At 40.1% G+C, this 15,849-nt stretch overlaps 1 protein-coding gene across 6 annotated transcripts; it reads right to left on the bottom strand.

Moving 5' to 3' along the window:
• Window positions 1–234: 234 nt before the first annotated feature.
• Window positions 235–15,742, bottom strand: rnf40 (ring finger protein 40). Of its 6 annotated transcripts, XM_081697103.1 has the most exons (25): window positions 15,689–15,742; window positions 14,808–14,948; window positions 14,532–14,699; window positions 14,105–14,435; window positions 13,759–13,956; window positions 12,999–13,120; window positions 12,734–12,880; window positions 12,428–12,502; window positions 12,196–12,315; window positions 11,542–11,721; window positions 11,127–11,262; window positions 10,730–10,851; window positions 10,144–10,424; window positions 8,416–8,533; window positions 8,175–8,324; window positions 7,869–8,081; window positions 7,580–7,705; window positions 7,285–7,425; window positions 7,082–7,183; window positions 4,035–6,947; window positions 2,295–2,396; window positions 1,834–1,971; window positions 1,597–1,650; window positions 1,393–1,434; window positions 235–1,208 (listed from the first exon to the last, which is right to left on the bottom strand). In XM_081697103.1, the coding sequence occupies exons 2-20, from the start codon at window positions 14,940–14,942 to the stop codon at window positions 6,771–6,773; spliced, it is 3,042 nt and encodes a 1,013-aa protein (XP_081553229.1). In that variant the 5' UTR covers window positions 14,943–14,948; window positions 15,689–15,742; the 3' UTR covers window positions 235–1,208; window positions 1,393–1,434; window positions 1,597–1,650; window positions 1,834–1,971; window positions 2,295–2,396; window positions 4,035–6,770. The 6 variants fall into 6 exon arrangements, with proteins under 6 accessions (XP_081553229.1, XP_081553227.1, XP_081553230.1 ...); XM_081697101.1 differs by having other exon boundaries at window positions 235–1,434; XM_081697104.1 differs by having other exon boundaries at window positions 235–1,434; window positions 2,295–2,322.
• Between the last annotated feature and the right edge of the window lie 107 nt (window positions 15,743–15,849).

Here is a 15,849-nt window from a genome sequence, read left to right as displayed (position 1 = left end):
TCATATCTCTGTACCAGTGAACAGCAATTGTTTTTACTTACTAATCATGGAGGTAGAGGCAGGCATTCTTAGACATGTAAATTAAGAATTAGTCAACTGTGTTTTCTTCTTTTGATCAGATTGTATCTTAACCATATGGGTGTTGTACTCAAGATAATTTATTTATAGTACATGATAATTTAAAACGTGTATGAGTCCTACAAAATTCTTTTGCAAGTTATATACTTAAAATCATTCCATGACAGTCGTCTCAGTTTATTGCTTACAAATGCAGTCCAACACCAAAACAAATAGTTGATAAGGGACAAAGATATGGTGTTATATAATATTGACTTCACCCATTACTCTTAACAGGGACCACTGGATATAAAACCTTTATGCATATGTAATATTGCACATTTGTTAACTTTGTTTTTAATCTTTGCTAAATGTCAGAAGAAAGATGAGTAGGTCTCATTTGTAACAAAAAAGTTAACTGGTGAAGGCTGATGTGATTTCAGTGAACTAGCCTACATTTTGGAGCTGTGTAAACCATTTTAATTTCTCACATAATTTAGAGGCAACATTTCAGACAAGAAATGGAGAATAACTGAGACAAGTGGATTCACGGTGGTTTGCTGGCTACATACACGACTGTTTCACAGGCTATTAGCAGCTTTTGAGGATCCCACTGGTATCCACATAGGTGCCACCTTTCCTGCAACTAACGCCACAGACAGGCTACATAGCCTGTCGGTCTCAGAACATTCATTTACATAATGACTACATTTCAAATATAAAACAGATCATTGACCTATAAAAAACATTGATTATACAATACATTCAGTAGGCCATACGTCAGAATAAATCTAATGCAGAGGTAAATAGGTATTGTACAAAATATACTGCTGTGTGAGGTACAGCCCTTACTCCTACGCTACAGTCCCGGCAAGTTAAGTTTTTACTGGAAATCTGCATTATTTAAAAAAAAAAACAGGTTGGGGATAAATGGGCATTTTAAGTGTATAGGTGTCACAAATATTTTTTTAAAAGGCAGTATAAAAACCAAAGCAAGGACCTTAACACTTTAAAAGATAATGCCTATCAATATAGGTCACCATATAAAGTCAACACAGAGGTCAGAACAAATCCATTTGTCCATCATAAGGCATCCAGCTGCTGTGTAGAGGTGTAGAGGATTGTACTCGGCACCTCCAATTTTCTCATACCTTTTGCACAGTGAATGACAATGTCTCAGTGTGGTTTCTGAGATCACGGTGACAGTACATCTGCATATTCTGGGGTGCATTAATCACCGCTATGTTTAATTTACCAATATGATAAATTAGGAGTGTCACATGCTACTTAACACTATAGCCAGTGTATCACTGGTTCGCTGAATGAACAGCTCACTTTGATGTACTGTCTTTTTATGATGTATTCCTTAAGCTTTTCCTGAAAAGAGGCAAAGGCAGAGTTTTTAGTAGTGTTTATAAAATCAACATTAATACTGCTAATAATTAAAATGTTTTGTATTTTGATGACATTGTGGATAATAAAATTATTATGAGGGCCAAGTGAGATGTAAATGGCATGTTAAACAGAATGAATACCTACTTAAATGATGTGCTTATACTGGATAAAGAGGTCCTGTAGTTTCCTCTATTGGCTCTAAATTATGGGCATCAGAGTTTTGATTAGTTCTGAGATCTTCCCATACAAAGGTTAGCATAAAATCAACAAGTAAAAACCAGCAGAAATGTTTATTTTTTTCTTCTTTTAGCCATATTTTAGTGACATTTGCAATTCAAACAAAAAAAATATGTAGTTTTGTCTGGTTATTTTGTTTCTCACCACGTAAGGTTCTTCTGGATCTGCACTGATGCACTAGCACTCCTATAAGCAAAGCCCCAAAAACGACCACAGCTGCCAGCACTGAAAAACTGGTAATGGCTGCCACCCTCCAGGAATCCCGAGGTTCAATATGTGGACCTGTTGAACACACAACAGTGTTACTGGAGGAACGCCACGGTTTTGTTTTTTTGGTTACTGCAAGTGTCAAAGCACTACTGATCTTTGCATGTGCTTTAAGCCATTTCAGTACTATCCATTCATAAAACATTCATCTGAAGAAATATTCTACTTATTCTATTCTACTTGGGCAATAATCTGTATACAAAGTGCAATACACCCAAGTGTTCTATACTATGTGCAGTTTAGTATTAAAATTCTCTCACATTAGTTAATGTGAATTGACTAAAACCTTATTTTGCTAATCTGCATATGGTTTAATTATGTAAATATCTGTAACTCACATGTTTCACATGATGGAGTTTTGGGATACTGTAGGCATATAGAGCAAGGTATACATTCATCAATATCGCTGTTCAAAAACTCAAATTTTTTACAGGCAGGATCTGTGAGAGTAAAACAAACAGGAGTTAATGTGGCCTGGTTTATCATTATTTGGGTGTGCAAAATCAACCTGATAGGAACAGGTGGTGTTTGCTGACAGTCAAACTTGAGTTGAAAAACAATGCAAGCCAGGGAACTTCTTTTGTCTCTAATTCATATGAAATGAGTTGGGAAATTCCGTTCAAGTGATGTGGCGCGCTTGTGGGGAAATGCTATTACTCATGCTCTGAGTGCGTAAGCAGCGATTCGACTGAACGAACATCTGAGCGTAACCAGACTGTCATGTAGCCACTGAGGGCTTACAGAAAACCATCATGGGCACCAGGCACTGGGAGAAGTGATTTCATGAGAATCCAATAGTTGTGAGAAACAGTATTTGAATTTTTCCTCACTCATACACAGCTGACGCAGAAGCTGCAGAAATATGAAAGTCTGTGGTCAAACACATACCACAAGATTCACTGTTATCTCTCTGAAATGAAGAGGAAGCTAGACGATACAACAATATTCTACAGCATGAAGTATAGTTTCTGACTATTGTAATTTGACAGATAAATATATAAACATAAGGCCCTGTACATTTGTTTGCCCTTTCAAAGATTCTGTTTATGTGGGAGATCAGCTGTGACAGGAATGAGTTAAATTAATACTTTAAAGTCATATCCTTGAACCTGACCTGCAAGTTTTGAGGTAAGAATGAAACAGGTGATTTCCTAGCCTACATTGATTTACTGTGACAGTCGTTGCAAAGATGCATTTCTACCATTTCACTGATGCAATCATTAGTGAACTTACCTTTAGACTAACATTGATTTATTTCTTTGTGAGGCAATTGGTAAAATAGAAGGTACTAATCTCTACAGGGTTTTAGTTACACTGTCACATATACTAAGTCTGCATGCGCTGTATTTATATTTTGTGCTATATCATGTGTATTGAGCAGATCCAGATTTATATTTATGTGTAGATCTGTTATTAGACAATATAAAGCAATAATCTGTACTAGACCTGTTTTGTTGAAATTGTGCCTCTGAAACAGTCATCCAGTATTAACTCTAATCTGTAACCAGCAAATATAAACGAGCCTATAAACACCTTTTTTCCCCCGAGTTCACAAATCATAATGCTTGAAGCAATTCTCCTATACTGACGAAAGCTTTTGCATAAACAAACGAAATCGCTGCCTAAAACACTTCAAACATAGAAACACATCAAATATATTCAAGAAAACATCCCATCTAATCATCCTCCGTTCATTTGTTTCACCCAGCATGTTCCAGAGCTTCACAACAGCAAACCCTCTCTATGGCGAAAGCTCTGGGGCTCCAGGGATTGCAATGCAACTCATGCTGTGCGAGGGAGTGAAATAAGGACATCGGAATGCGGAACCGGTGGGAACTCAAACTAGTAAAGGAAGCGAATCCGTGCAAAGTTACCGTTAACTCCCATTAACTGTTAAACCATGTTCAACGATTGCGATGTGTATTCTGTACAATCTGTAAAATGTGTATTAAGTATAGGTTTAAGTAATAAGGTTATTTAATATTTACATCTTGCAAATACAACTAATTGCAAACTACATTATGGACGACCTTGATTACATTCGCAAAATTCTGAAAAAATTCAAAGAATATTCTTACCTTTTTCCGCTTTTATTCCACGTAAATGCGTTCCCGCCACAAGAACCAAACAAAGGGCACGAAAAAGAGTGTGTACATCCATTTAACCTAGTGGGCTATAGTAAAATTCCAGTTTGGTAAAATAAAGTAACTGGCTTCTAGCATGGCAAAGTGAGCATGTGAATGACTCACCCCAAGTCTGCTGTTTTAACTGCGTCCACACCCACGCGCTGGGTTCAGCGCCCATGAGTCATTTCCTATGTACTGTACAGATTCTCTTTATGCTGCGAAACAGTGTTCTGGAGAGGAACTCTTCGCAGGGCATCCGATACATATGCAGTCAGTATTGGCCTTTGTATTTATGCGAAAGTGCAACCAGTCACTGCTGATGTAATTCAGAATTATATCGTGGTTGTGTTTGTTGTAAAGAAATATCCAAACATTATTTTATTTAGAAGAACTGAACGCAACTTTTAGTCACTTTGAGAAGCCTGGAGTCTTTAAGAGAGCAAACTGAAAGACCAGTATCCCATGAAACGACTTTGAGGAAAGAGCGCTCGTAAAAGTCACCACACCCAACGACGTAATTCGCTGTAGCTTGTCCAAGAGCGCAAACAAAAGTCCAGTGTTTGGCAAACACGGCCTTTCGAGGAGAGTGTGGTACAATTATTAACTCGAATGACGCGACAACGGGATGAGGAAAACGTACACAGTAACTGAATAAAAAACATTTTCTTTAAAATTTCATCAACAGTGAACTAAAATGCATACCATCTTAGCATTAACAGCAGCATCCCCCCCCCTCCCCCCGCCGTTCATCTCTAAGGTTATTTGCATTGCAAATAGTCACATGACTTTAAATTTGCTTAACAAGTTACAGAAGAAACTCTAAATTGTTTACAGCAAAATGCCGCAATACATTGTGCTGAAATAAAGACTTGAGTTCAAGATGAACACTACATTTAACAGACCTGTCATTAGAAACACTTCGCTTTTACGTGTTCTGGGAGGTTTTATAGTTCATCACTACCATGTGCAGTTTGCAATGTCGTATCCTCTTCTCCTTATCGGGGGTCAGTTTCTGACCACAGAACCGCCGTGTGGCTAGACGTTTTGGGATAGATCTCTCTTATTCCAGCAGTAATGTCGCCACGTGAAAAAACAGAGGTGCCAAAGAAATATTCAACACCACAATGCCCACAGTCGTACCTATTAAATTCACATATGAGACAGATGTACCTAATAATATGGATAGTGTGTGTGTCAATTTCACGTATCACATCAATTCAACAGGGATTTTCTGTGTTGCCCTACAGTACGGACAGTGACATTAAAGGTATACGTGTTTCAATACCATAACCATTTTACGATAGACGCTGACAGTTACGCTACTGTATTCAGGTCAATATCAATGTCACGAAGTTTGTTCCTTTAAAAACATCGTTAGACAAAACTGTCGTCTATAAATGGCGCAAAAACATTTGAACAGATTTACTTCAACTCCAGCCTCCAACAAGGAGGGAAAAACTTATTTTAGTATTTCATCTTGATAAAAATAATTGTTTCATGCAAGTCATTAAGCTATATACACTGAATGTCAGTATCTGTGGGTTTAGGATTCAATGCAAACCAAGGACCATCTCCTCTCAATTGGGCCCAGAGTGCCACAATCCTCCCATATTCTGATGCCATCTAAGAACTGCTTGGCAAATTTGTGAGTCGGTACTTGGTAACATGTGTTTACTTATTTATGTTTACAAGACATAAATGAGAACAGAATGCAATTTCAGTTGTTAGCACTGAAAGGGCTGATAGTAAAGACACATTGCTGAGACTTACTTCATTTCGAAGGCATAAGCGTTAAGAGCTATGGTGTCTATTTTCCAAACCTGTTTAGACAGGATCAGTAATTACAGCTGTATTTACTGATAATCACAAATTCCCTGATTTCTGTCATAAAGGACTCAAAACTAAAATAAATGTCCTTTTTATGTCAGCCAAGTGGGCTGAAATTTAAATGCTGAATCTCTGTGATGACTCTTTAGACAACTCCCTCTAGAGAACTCTATACCCTCTGTCATTGCAATCCCTATTTTTTTTTTATTTTCTTGAAATTTTCTTGTAGTTTCTACTGATGGTTGTCTGAATTATGCTGATTTAATTTGTCCAAAATGTTTGGTACGTACTTTGAAGAGCCCTAGAAGTAGCACATTACAGCAGAATTCTGCTGGATCATACTACTAGTTACTACACTACTCAACTGAAATAAGACCCATCACTACCACAACAAAAACAAACACTGCAGTGTTTTGCAGATGCACATATTCTATTAACTTGTTAGAACATCTGCAACACATTTTTGATGGTACTGGAAATTATATTTAAGGGGCTATGGTGAAGTGCACTGTTCTAAATTTCAACATTTTCTAAAGCAAATGCAAGGTAAAAAACATCACATTTTAAGTTACAGAACACTGAAAAGACAAATTGTAAAACAACCCATAGGCTTGGAAACATCATTTATAAACATGCGCAGGTTGTGTCCTATTGGCTGTAATCATCACTCACTTCAGACTTTCAACTTGCAACGTCACTGTCCATTTGGTCACTAGCACCAAGTGATTACAGATGTACAAGAAAAATCCTTTTTGGGCAGAATGACATGCCACAGCATGTGTACTCTTAGGCCTTAAATCCACTTCCCCGTTCTTTCTCTATCTTTTTTCTGCTCATTATGTTAATGATCCCATCCTGGGCTCAAGTGATATAGATGCGATGGAAGTCGTTGGCTCCGAAAGCAGCATTGCACTTAGGACACTTCCTCTGGCGTGTGTCATAGCGTGTCTTCAAGCACTCGTAGCAGAAGACATGGAAACACTTAGTTAGCACAGTCTCCTTGTCCCGGGTATTGCAACAGGGGCAGCGCAGTTTAGCCTGCAGATGAAAATATAGTTAGGAACAAAGCAAGTGTATTCTTATTAAAAGTATAAATAATTGCAAATAAAGGATTAATCATTTTTAGGAAACACTATTCAGTCCAGCATCTACATATCTTGTATTTCCTGTACCTTATACTGATTGATTTCTTCTTGCAAGATCTCATCAGCATCACTATACACCTCCACCTTCTTCTGTTTCTCCAGCTTTCGGCGTAGCCTAGACAAGTCCTCCTAAAAGGTGTGCAGCATACAATGCATTACAGGGATTCCCAAATACTAGATAATTTTTACATTTTTTAAAAACGTGCATTAGCTGTATGTATGCTCTGTACCTGGGCACGTTTAAGATTGCCACTCTCCCTTTCACGTGCTGTCCGGTTTTCCAGCACAGAGGCCTGGATCTCTCTTAACTTGGTCTGTGTGTGTTCCAGCTGCACCTTCAGGTCTTCAGCCAGCTGAGCTGCCTCCACTGCCTGTACCCAAGAGAAGGGGGAACGCAGGCCCTGCTGTATTTCACACTGTTTTTGTCCTGCACAGTTCAGGATAACCCTCTAACAACAAACGAACAAACAAACCTCAAGGGGGAAAAAAAAAAAGAAGCTCAGAGCTGTATGACCTTGCCCTTACTTTGCGCTTGTTGAGTTCAAGAGCTTGTGTGCGTAGTGCTAACTCTTTCTCCAAGGTGGCCAGCGAGCTCTGCAGCACACCCTCCTTCTCCTCCAGCTTCTGCACCACCAGTAGCTGAGCATCAACCTGGAGAGGAAGGAATATGGGCAGCTTGGAAAGTTAGCCCCCACTGCTAATGCAAAAGCGTCAGCGCTGCACGCTCCAGGCACATCACGCAAACTCTGGACTTGGCTTTCATTGGTGGGTGCCTGCAAGTCCTTGTAGAAGAACCTCTAGGGTCTTGGCGTACCTGTGTTTTGAAGGTCAGCACCTGGTCAGCCAGCTCCTCTTTCTCCTCTCGCAACAGCTTGTAGATCTGGTTGGATTTGATCCTCTCGCTCATCAGCTTGAAGTTGGCATCGTCCTTTTCCCTCAGCTGCTGCATCAGTCGGCTGTTCTGCTCCTGCATGTCCTCAAATGCCTGGCCTGTCACATCCATCTCACTCAGCAGGGCTTCCTCTTCCTGAACACACACACAGCTGTCACATTCTACCCAGGTTCTTTTATACTGGCAGAAAATCAGTTAACAAAGTATATAAATGGTAGTCTAGCATACCTGCTTGGTGGCAGTGAGCTTCTTCTGCAGATGTTCAATGGTCTCCTCCGCCACCCGAAGCTTCCTCAGTGCATCTTCGTCAGCTAGTTTCTTGCTCTCCTTCCTTTCTCTCTCCTCCAGCTCACGCACCCTCTGCCTAAGTTCATCTACCTGCAAGAGCACAGCAAAGACGTCAGAACCTGCTTGCATGTATGAAAACAGTAATGAAAGAAGACCGTGAGATTTCGAGAGGCACACAGACCTCGGCTTTGGACTTCCTCTCAGCTGCCATAAGCTGCACTTTATCCCTCTGCTCTTTCGGAGCAGACTTGTACATGTCCAGCAGCAACTTCATCTCCTTCTGAGATTCCTGAGCTTTCCTTATTGATAGAGACATTTCGTTTCAGTCTACAGAATTGAAAGCATTTGTTCAATGGCATTTAATGGGGACCCAGTAATAAACTTCACATATGTACCTTCTTGGTTATGACAAAATGCTCCTCCTTTTATTGTGAAGCAAGCTTAGTTTGATTCATATTTAAAATGTACTGTACAGTCATGGCTAAAGGTTTTGAGACTAGCACAAACTTGGGTTTTCACAAAGTTTGCTGCTTCAGTTTTATGGTGACAATTTGCATTAACTCTAGACTGCAAAGAGTGATCAGATGAATTGCAATTAATTGCAAAGTTATTCCTTGCCATGAAAATTAACAATCACAAAAATTACTGCATTTCAGCCCTGACACAAAATGGCCTGCCAACATAATTTCAGTGATCTTCTCGTTAGCTCAGGAGAAAGTATTAATGAGGACAAGGCAGCTGATTTAATTCAGCCATTTATCAAATCATCACTGCAATTGAACCTCTCGCCTTGAAGTTCTTGAAGGCGGCTTCAGGGTGCCCAAAAAAGTCAAGAAAGCACCAGGACCATCTCCTAAAGAGGATGCAGCTACAGAATTGGGTCACTACCAGTGCAGAGCTTGCTCAGGAATGGCAGAAGGCAGGTGTGAATGCATCTGCACGCACAGTGAGTCGAGGCTTTTGGAGGATGGCTTGAGGTTAAGAAGGGCAGCAAAAAAGCCACTTCTCTCCAAGAAAAACATCAAGTACAGATTGACATTCGGCAGGAAGTATAGGGACTGGACTGCAGAGGCATAGGGTAAAGTTATTTCCCCTATGATTCCCCCTTCAGACTGTTTTGGACATCTGGACAAATGATTGCCCAGGGGGAAAAAAAGGTGAGCACTACCATGAGTCCTGTGTCATGCCAACAATGAGGCATCCTGAGACCATTAATGTGTGGGGTTGCTTCTCATCCAAGGGAATGAGTTTGCTCAAAATATTGCCTAAGAACACTGCCATGAATAAGGAATGGTATCAAAACCTCCTCCAATAGCAACTTCTCTCAACGATCCAGGAGCAATTTGGTGATGAACAATGCTTTTTACAGCATGACGCAGAGCACCATGTCACAAGGCAAAAGTGATAACCAAATAGCTTGGTGAACAAAACATTGACGTTTTGGCCAGGAAACTCCTCAGACCTCAATCCCATTGAGAACTTGTGGTCAATCCTCAAAAAGAGGGTGAACAAACAAAAACACAGAAACTGTGATCAACTCCAAGCAGTGATTAGGCAAGAATGGGTTGCCATCAGTCAAGGTTTTGCCCAGAAGCTGATATCCAGCATGCCAAGGTGAATTGCAGAAGTCTTAAAAAAAGAAGGGTCAGCACTAAGTATTAAGTCTGTTTAAACTGGATGTATTTGGTCAACAAAAAGTAAAAAACACCCTTATGAAATGCTGATAATTGTACTTCACTATACCATATAAACATCTGACAAAAGGACCTAAAAAAAAAAAGCTGAGGAAGTAAACTTTGCGAAAACCAAAATTTCTCAGTCTCAAAACTTTTGGCCATGAATGCACTGGTTGTTTATGGAGTTTATAGGGTGCCACTTCAAATCCTACTGTGTAAAAGCAGAGGCATACTTGAGCTCTGTCCTGAGCATCTTCAGAGTGTCAGAGTCCTTCCTCTTCAGCTCCTCACTGCGCTGCCTCTCTCGCTCTCGCTCCCTCTCCCTCTCTCTCTCTGTCTCCCGCTCGCGTTCCCGGGCTCGCTGTCTCTCCAACTCCCGCCTCCTTTCCTCTTCCTCTTCTTGTTCGTCATCCTCCTCCTTCTTCACATCCGGTCCTCCATCGCTCACACTCTCCTCCAGCATCAGCACACTGCCAGCATCACCGCTCTGGCACTTCAGCTGAAAGGCAACGCTCTGTTTAACAGCAGATAGTTTACACACTACAGTGAGTTCAGCACACTACAGTCACATAAGACAGGGGAAAAAAAACAAAACAAAACCACACCTGAAAAACAGAAAAAAAAAGACAACTAAGCACAGTGTCTGCATGCAAACCAGATCTCTAGTATGTATAACCAAGTAATAAATCTCTTTGAATTCAAACCTGTATTCCTGCATGCTTAAAATAAATAAAACGAAGAAAAATATATTCTACAAAAATCAAACCTTAGTAAACAAATTACTTCACAGACATCAAGGGATAAAGATATAAACCAAACCTTGTTGATTTCCATCTGAGTTTCACGCAGCTTCCTTTTATATCTCTGCACATCTCCTTTGAGTTGGTGGTTATGGTTCTGAAGGCTGCTAATTAAATGCCTCATTTCTCTGTTTATTGGGCCTGTAGAAGAGACAAAAGTGTGTGAGATGTTAGGACTGATAACGGCAAACAGGTTTCACTATCGATTGCTTGGTAAGCATTGAACTCCTGCCAAAATACTGAACAATCTGAAAAGTGATGACGGTGTACATCACCCACACACTTACTCAGTGGTTACAGTAAAGGAGCAAAACCTGGGGAAATTTACTGCTTTGAAATGTACCAACAACCCATGCACATATTCCTCACAATGCAAACTTGATCAAAACAAATAAAGACTGTAAGATAAGGGTTACCTGCTTGCTCATTGGCTGCAAGGTTCTGTTCAAACTCGATCCGCAGCATCTCATATTCTTTGCGCACCTGGGCTAATGTGTCCTCTAACTGGATGACCTCAGTTCGTAATTTCTTCTGAAGAGACAGCTCGTCACTCTTCAATACAGATGAAAGAGAAGAAAAATCACATTTCCCCTTTACTGAGATTAAGGGACATACAATGTAAAAACTAAGATTTCAAGCCTTCAAAACTGCTAATATTGCCATCATAAATCAAGAGAGTTGTTTACTGAATTAAGTGAATATTTCTATATACTGCAACAACACTCCTGACAGATGTTTAAAGCTCTTGTGCTCATATATTGAACTGTACTGCACCAAGACTTTCAAAAGTTGGTGGAATATGCAGGTGCTGCATGGCATCTTGGTGCTCACCTCCATGTGTTCAATTTGGCGCAGGTGAGCGTTCTTTGCAGTGAGCAGCAGGGCACGGGCCTCGTCGAGCTGGGTCTTCACTCCCAGAGACTCGTTGTAAAGCAGAGAGAACTGTGACTGGAGGCACTTGTACTCTGGGGTCTCCTTCACCACCTCTTCCGGAATGTTCCGAATGTTCATCTTACAAAACACAAATGTAAGCAATTTAACACTTTCTTTATACAGCTCTTGTAGTGAATACTGTTTGCCTATTGCAAATAGTGACTTCTGAAAAATTAATATTGCAGAAGACAATGTCACGCAAACGAAAATGACAACAAATCATAATTTTAATTTTTATTTTATTTTATTTTTTTAAATGTTCCACATCTGCTGGATAAGTGTTAAGTGTATACTTTCAAAGTGTATGCTTTCAAAGTAAAACATTTTGGTCTAAATAATGCTACAATTTTTTTAATGTCAATGTCACTTGCTATTTAATGCATTTTAAAAATATTTAAATGTAAGTTGCAATGACGAGAAATTAATGCAAAATATCAATATTGTGTCCATGACCTAAAGCAATGCAATGCTGAGGGAATGACAGACTTAACACTTCCGAAGCACTAGCACTGGATGAAGATGACATTTGCTCCGCTCGGTGGAGTGCAGTACCTTTAAGTTCTCACCCTCACGCACAGCCTCCTGCAGCTCCTGTTGCAGTTTCTCCAGCTCTGCCATGCGGCTGTTGGCCAGCTCCTGGTTCTGCTCCAGCTCTGCATTCAGCAACTCAAACTGTCAACCGCACAAAAAAAGCATTTTTTAAAAAAAGCCTGTTTCTGAAATGAATACTTCCAGCAATTTGATGGCACCTTTAAATCATTACAATACCAAAGTCTGGCATTACCTTTTGTATGTTGAGAGTGATCTGACCACCAGGCAGGCCACCAGAGCTACCAGAAGCGTGGTAGCCTGAGTTCAGCTGATATGCAAAAAGGCCCATTCAAAAGTTAATATCTTCCACATGCATTAAAGATTTTTGCACATCTCAGATAACATGCATCATCACTCACAAGCCAGCATGAATATGCAGGTTTTAGTTTTATAAGCAATTAATGTGTACAAATTTGCAATCCCTTTTAAAAAATTCAGTTACACAGAAGACATCAAAGGGCTGTATCTGATTTAGTGCAAATGAGGTCAAACAGCTGACCTGCTCAAGAGCCTCTGCTAGGTGCTTATTGAGCTTCTGCTCTCTGTTGCGGAGCTTCTCTATGTCCCACTGCAGGTCCTCCACAGCAGTCTCCATCTCAGACACCTTTGTTTCAGAGCTTGTCACTTTGTCAACCAGTTCATTATACTGTAGTGACAACAGCAGGAGGAAGCAGCCTTAAATACACTTGAAACGTTTTAAAACTTCATTAAAAGCCATTATTTCAATCAGTACAGAACCAAGCACTGATGCGAATAATGAGTACCTCCAGTGACGTTTTGTGGTGTCTTCCTTGCAGGGAGGAGGCAAGGTCTTGCAGCCTATTATTCTCCTCTAGTAGCGTGCGATTCATGGACATCATTTCTTGTTGACCATCATTCTCACATACTAAGAGAGAAGCAAAGACAACACTTTTTAGCATTAATAAACGAATCACCTGTATTGTGCATTTCATCTAAAATTAATCATATACCACATTGCAGTTTCTTATGCGAAATGGGTTAATGAGACTTTTTTTTTTCGTCTCAAAAAGGTATTTAAAGGTAAGCTTGGTATTGCTGCAAATAAGAACATAATTTACATGAACCCCTAGAACTCTAGTATCCTCAGTCTTATATAACATCAATAATATTAATAATACTGACAGCTAACGTATCACCTTGTATTTCAGTTTCAAAATTAAAAGTTAATGATAAACTATTAAAATAACAATGCTACTAAGTAAAAATAAAATACTTTTTTTTTTTTATGTGGCTTTATGTGGCTACTGAACCATATTCCTAATATTTTCTGAAGCCCTGCTACAAAGCTTAAAAACTGTATTTTCAAGAGCTCCTAGGGTTTAGCAATAAAGCCAGTCTCATCTTAGCAAAGTGAATGGGATATGTTAACACTTCAGGAGATCACCAAGTTCTCTCAGTGAACAAGGTTTGTATTTTGGCTGACACCGAGTCTGTCAAACATTAGCTTTGGATTGTCATAAACCAAAGGTAAAAGTTCTCATACTGCAGTAACTGAACTGGTACCTGCTACTTGTACTCGAGTGCACAGATTGTCAATGGAACTGTGCAGGCGGTCGAAAATGCAGACCATACAAGCTACTGCCCCTTTGCTGAACTGCATCCTGTCTTGCAGCTGCAAACTGAGCTCCTCCTCGCTGCTGTTATCCAGAGTGGAGAGGAAGGCCTTTGCGCTCTCGCTCAGAGGGGGAGGAGGGGGAGGGGCTACAAACAGAAAACAGGTGATGGGGGAACAGCTATAAATATGAAAAAAGGCTACAATGAAAAAACAAACCCTTCTATTTTCATTGTATTTTCTGAGTTCTCAGTGGAGTTTCATGGAAGGCGAGGACAATAAAGAAAATCTGTGTACCAGGGATTCCGTCCTGTAACGGCTCGTTGGGAGGCCCCACCGCAGCATCCGCCTGCCCCTGCTGCTCTTCCTGTGAGCGCTCCTGCTCCTGGAGGTGTTCAGCCTGCTGCTGCTGCTGCTCATCCTCCTCCTCATCTGCCGGAGGTGGAGGCTGAGGAAGGCCATCCTCTCCTTCTGCTGGAACTGCCAAAGGGGCAGGAATGTCAGGGGCAGGCGAGGGAGCTACAGGAGGATCATGGCCAGAGGTAGGAGGGCTAGGGGGGGTCTCCATGGGTGCTGGTGAGACCTCAGGTTCAACAGATTGCAGTAATTCTTGAACGTTTTCCTCCAGCTGTATAAAGAAAGTGTTAAAGAAGATGTTTCATATTTTTACCATGGCTTAAAGTAATATAGCACTCCTCACCCCATTTCTTTTTTTGCGCAGTACCTGTGTCCAGTAACGGTTCACAATGAGAAGTGTTGTGTCATCGGTCGCCTGCCTTTTTTCCAGCTTCTCAATTTTTTCTCTCAACTCATCTTCAATTGCTTGCCTCTGTTCAAGGCGCTCAAACAACTTCTTGTTCTTAAACTGAAGGACCTTCATGTCCATCTCCTCCTGCAAAACAACACAATTCAAAATGTAAACATTTAGGTCAATTCTGAGAACACCACCTACAGTATCACACGGAAAGCAATCTCTAAAACGGTAATGACAGGAACGTACTGTGGAAGAAACTCCTCCTATACGAATGGGTTCAATAAGAGTGGTCGTAGTCTTCTCTTCTTTTTTTACTTTCTTTTCGGGTGGGCCAGGAGGACTGTCTCCTCCAGAGGCACGCTTACCTCCCATGCCAGACATGGTTCTCTTAATTTGTACAGACAAACACAGATATATTTAAAAACTGTATGTTGCAAGGTGTTCTGGAACATTTGCGTTATTTAATCTCATCACTTCACAGTGGTACAGTAGTCAGAAGCCAAATAAGTGAAATGTCTTTTCTACATACATTTGCGATTCATATGGTTTTTAATTTATTACTAGGAAATCTATAGATTTCTGAGTAACCGTAGCAAAGCACGCAAAAGTCAACCTAAACAGATATACATAACGCTAGGACTAGATTCATTTCTTATACTGGGCTAATGCTATGGTTGCTAGCCAGCTTGTCAGAAGGCCTACCTTATCTCAACATAAAAACTGCTGTCGAAATATGATATTGACTAGTGTATCTATGTCTGGCTGTACATCAACAATGTACGTTACCTTGGCATAATCCTAAACACTGGTAGCTAGCTAGCTCTAAGCAACAGTTGGCAAGCAATTGCTAATGCTAGCTAGTTAGCTAAAGGGCTGTGCTAACTCCAAATATAGGAAGTCTGCTGGTAATATAGCTAGCTAGCTGTCTAGGTTAGCTAGCTAGCTAGCTGTCTAGCTAGCTAGGCAACCCAATAGTAAACACGGATGGTTTCACTTGAATGAAAAAAAAAAAAAGCTAAATTTAAATTATTGCAGTTAACTCCGTGTGCCTGATTTGAAAAACAAATGAATTCATTCAACAGAGAAACTAAAAATATACGTTAAAATATCTGAATATAGCGACAAACCTTTGCTAACCGCAAAGATAGGAAACGTGAATAAGTGTGAAAATTGCTACAAAGAACATAACTAGGTAGCCAGCTAATTATATTCACAATAAAGGTCCCAATGAAAATGGACGCATGCCCTTTGATTTAAAAATGTTCTCATTATAAGTGCTTTTATTTCA

Source organism: Electrophorus electricus, chromosome 15 (genome assembly GCF_041902795.1).
Source record: "Electrophorus electricus isolate QZ-2024a chromosome 15, ASM4190279v1, whole genome shotgun sequence".
In the NCBI taxonomy this organism is placed as follows: Eukaryota; Metazoa; Chordata; class Actinopteri; order Gymnotiformes; family Gymnotidae; genus Electrophorus; species Electrophorus electricus.
The sequence above is the reverse complement of the archived record's forward strand: the minus strand, read 5'-3'. Positions and strand labels throughout refer to the sequence as shown.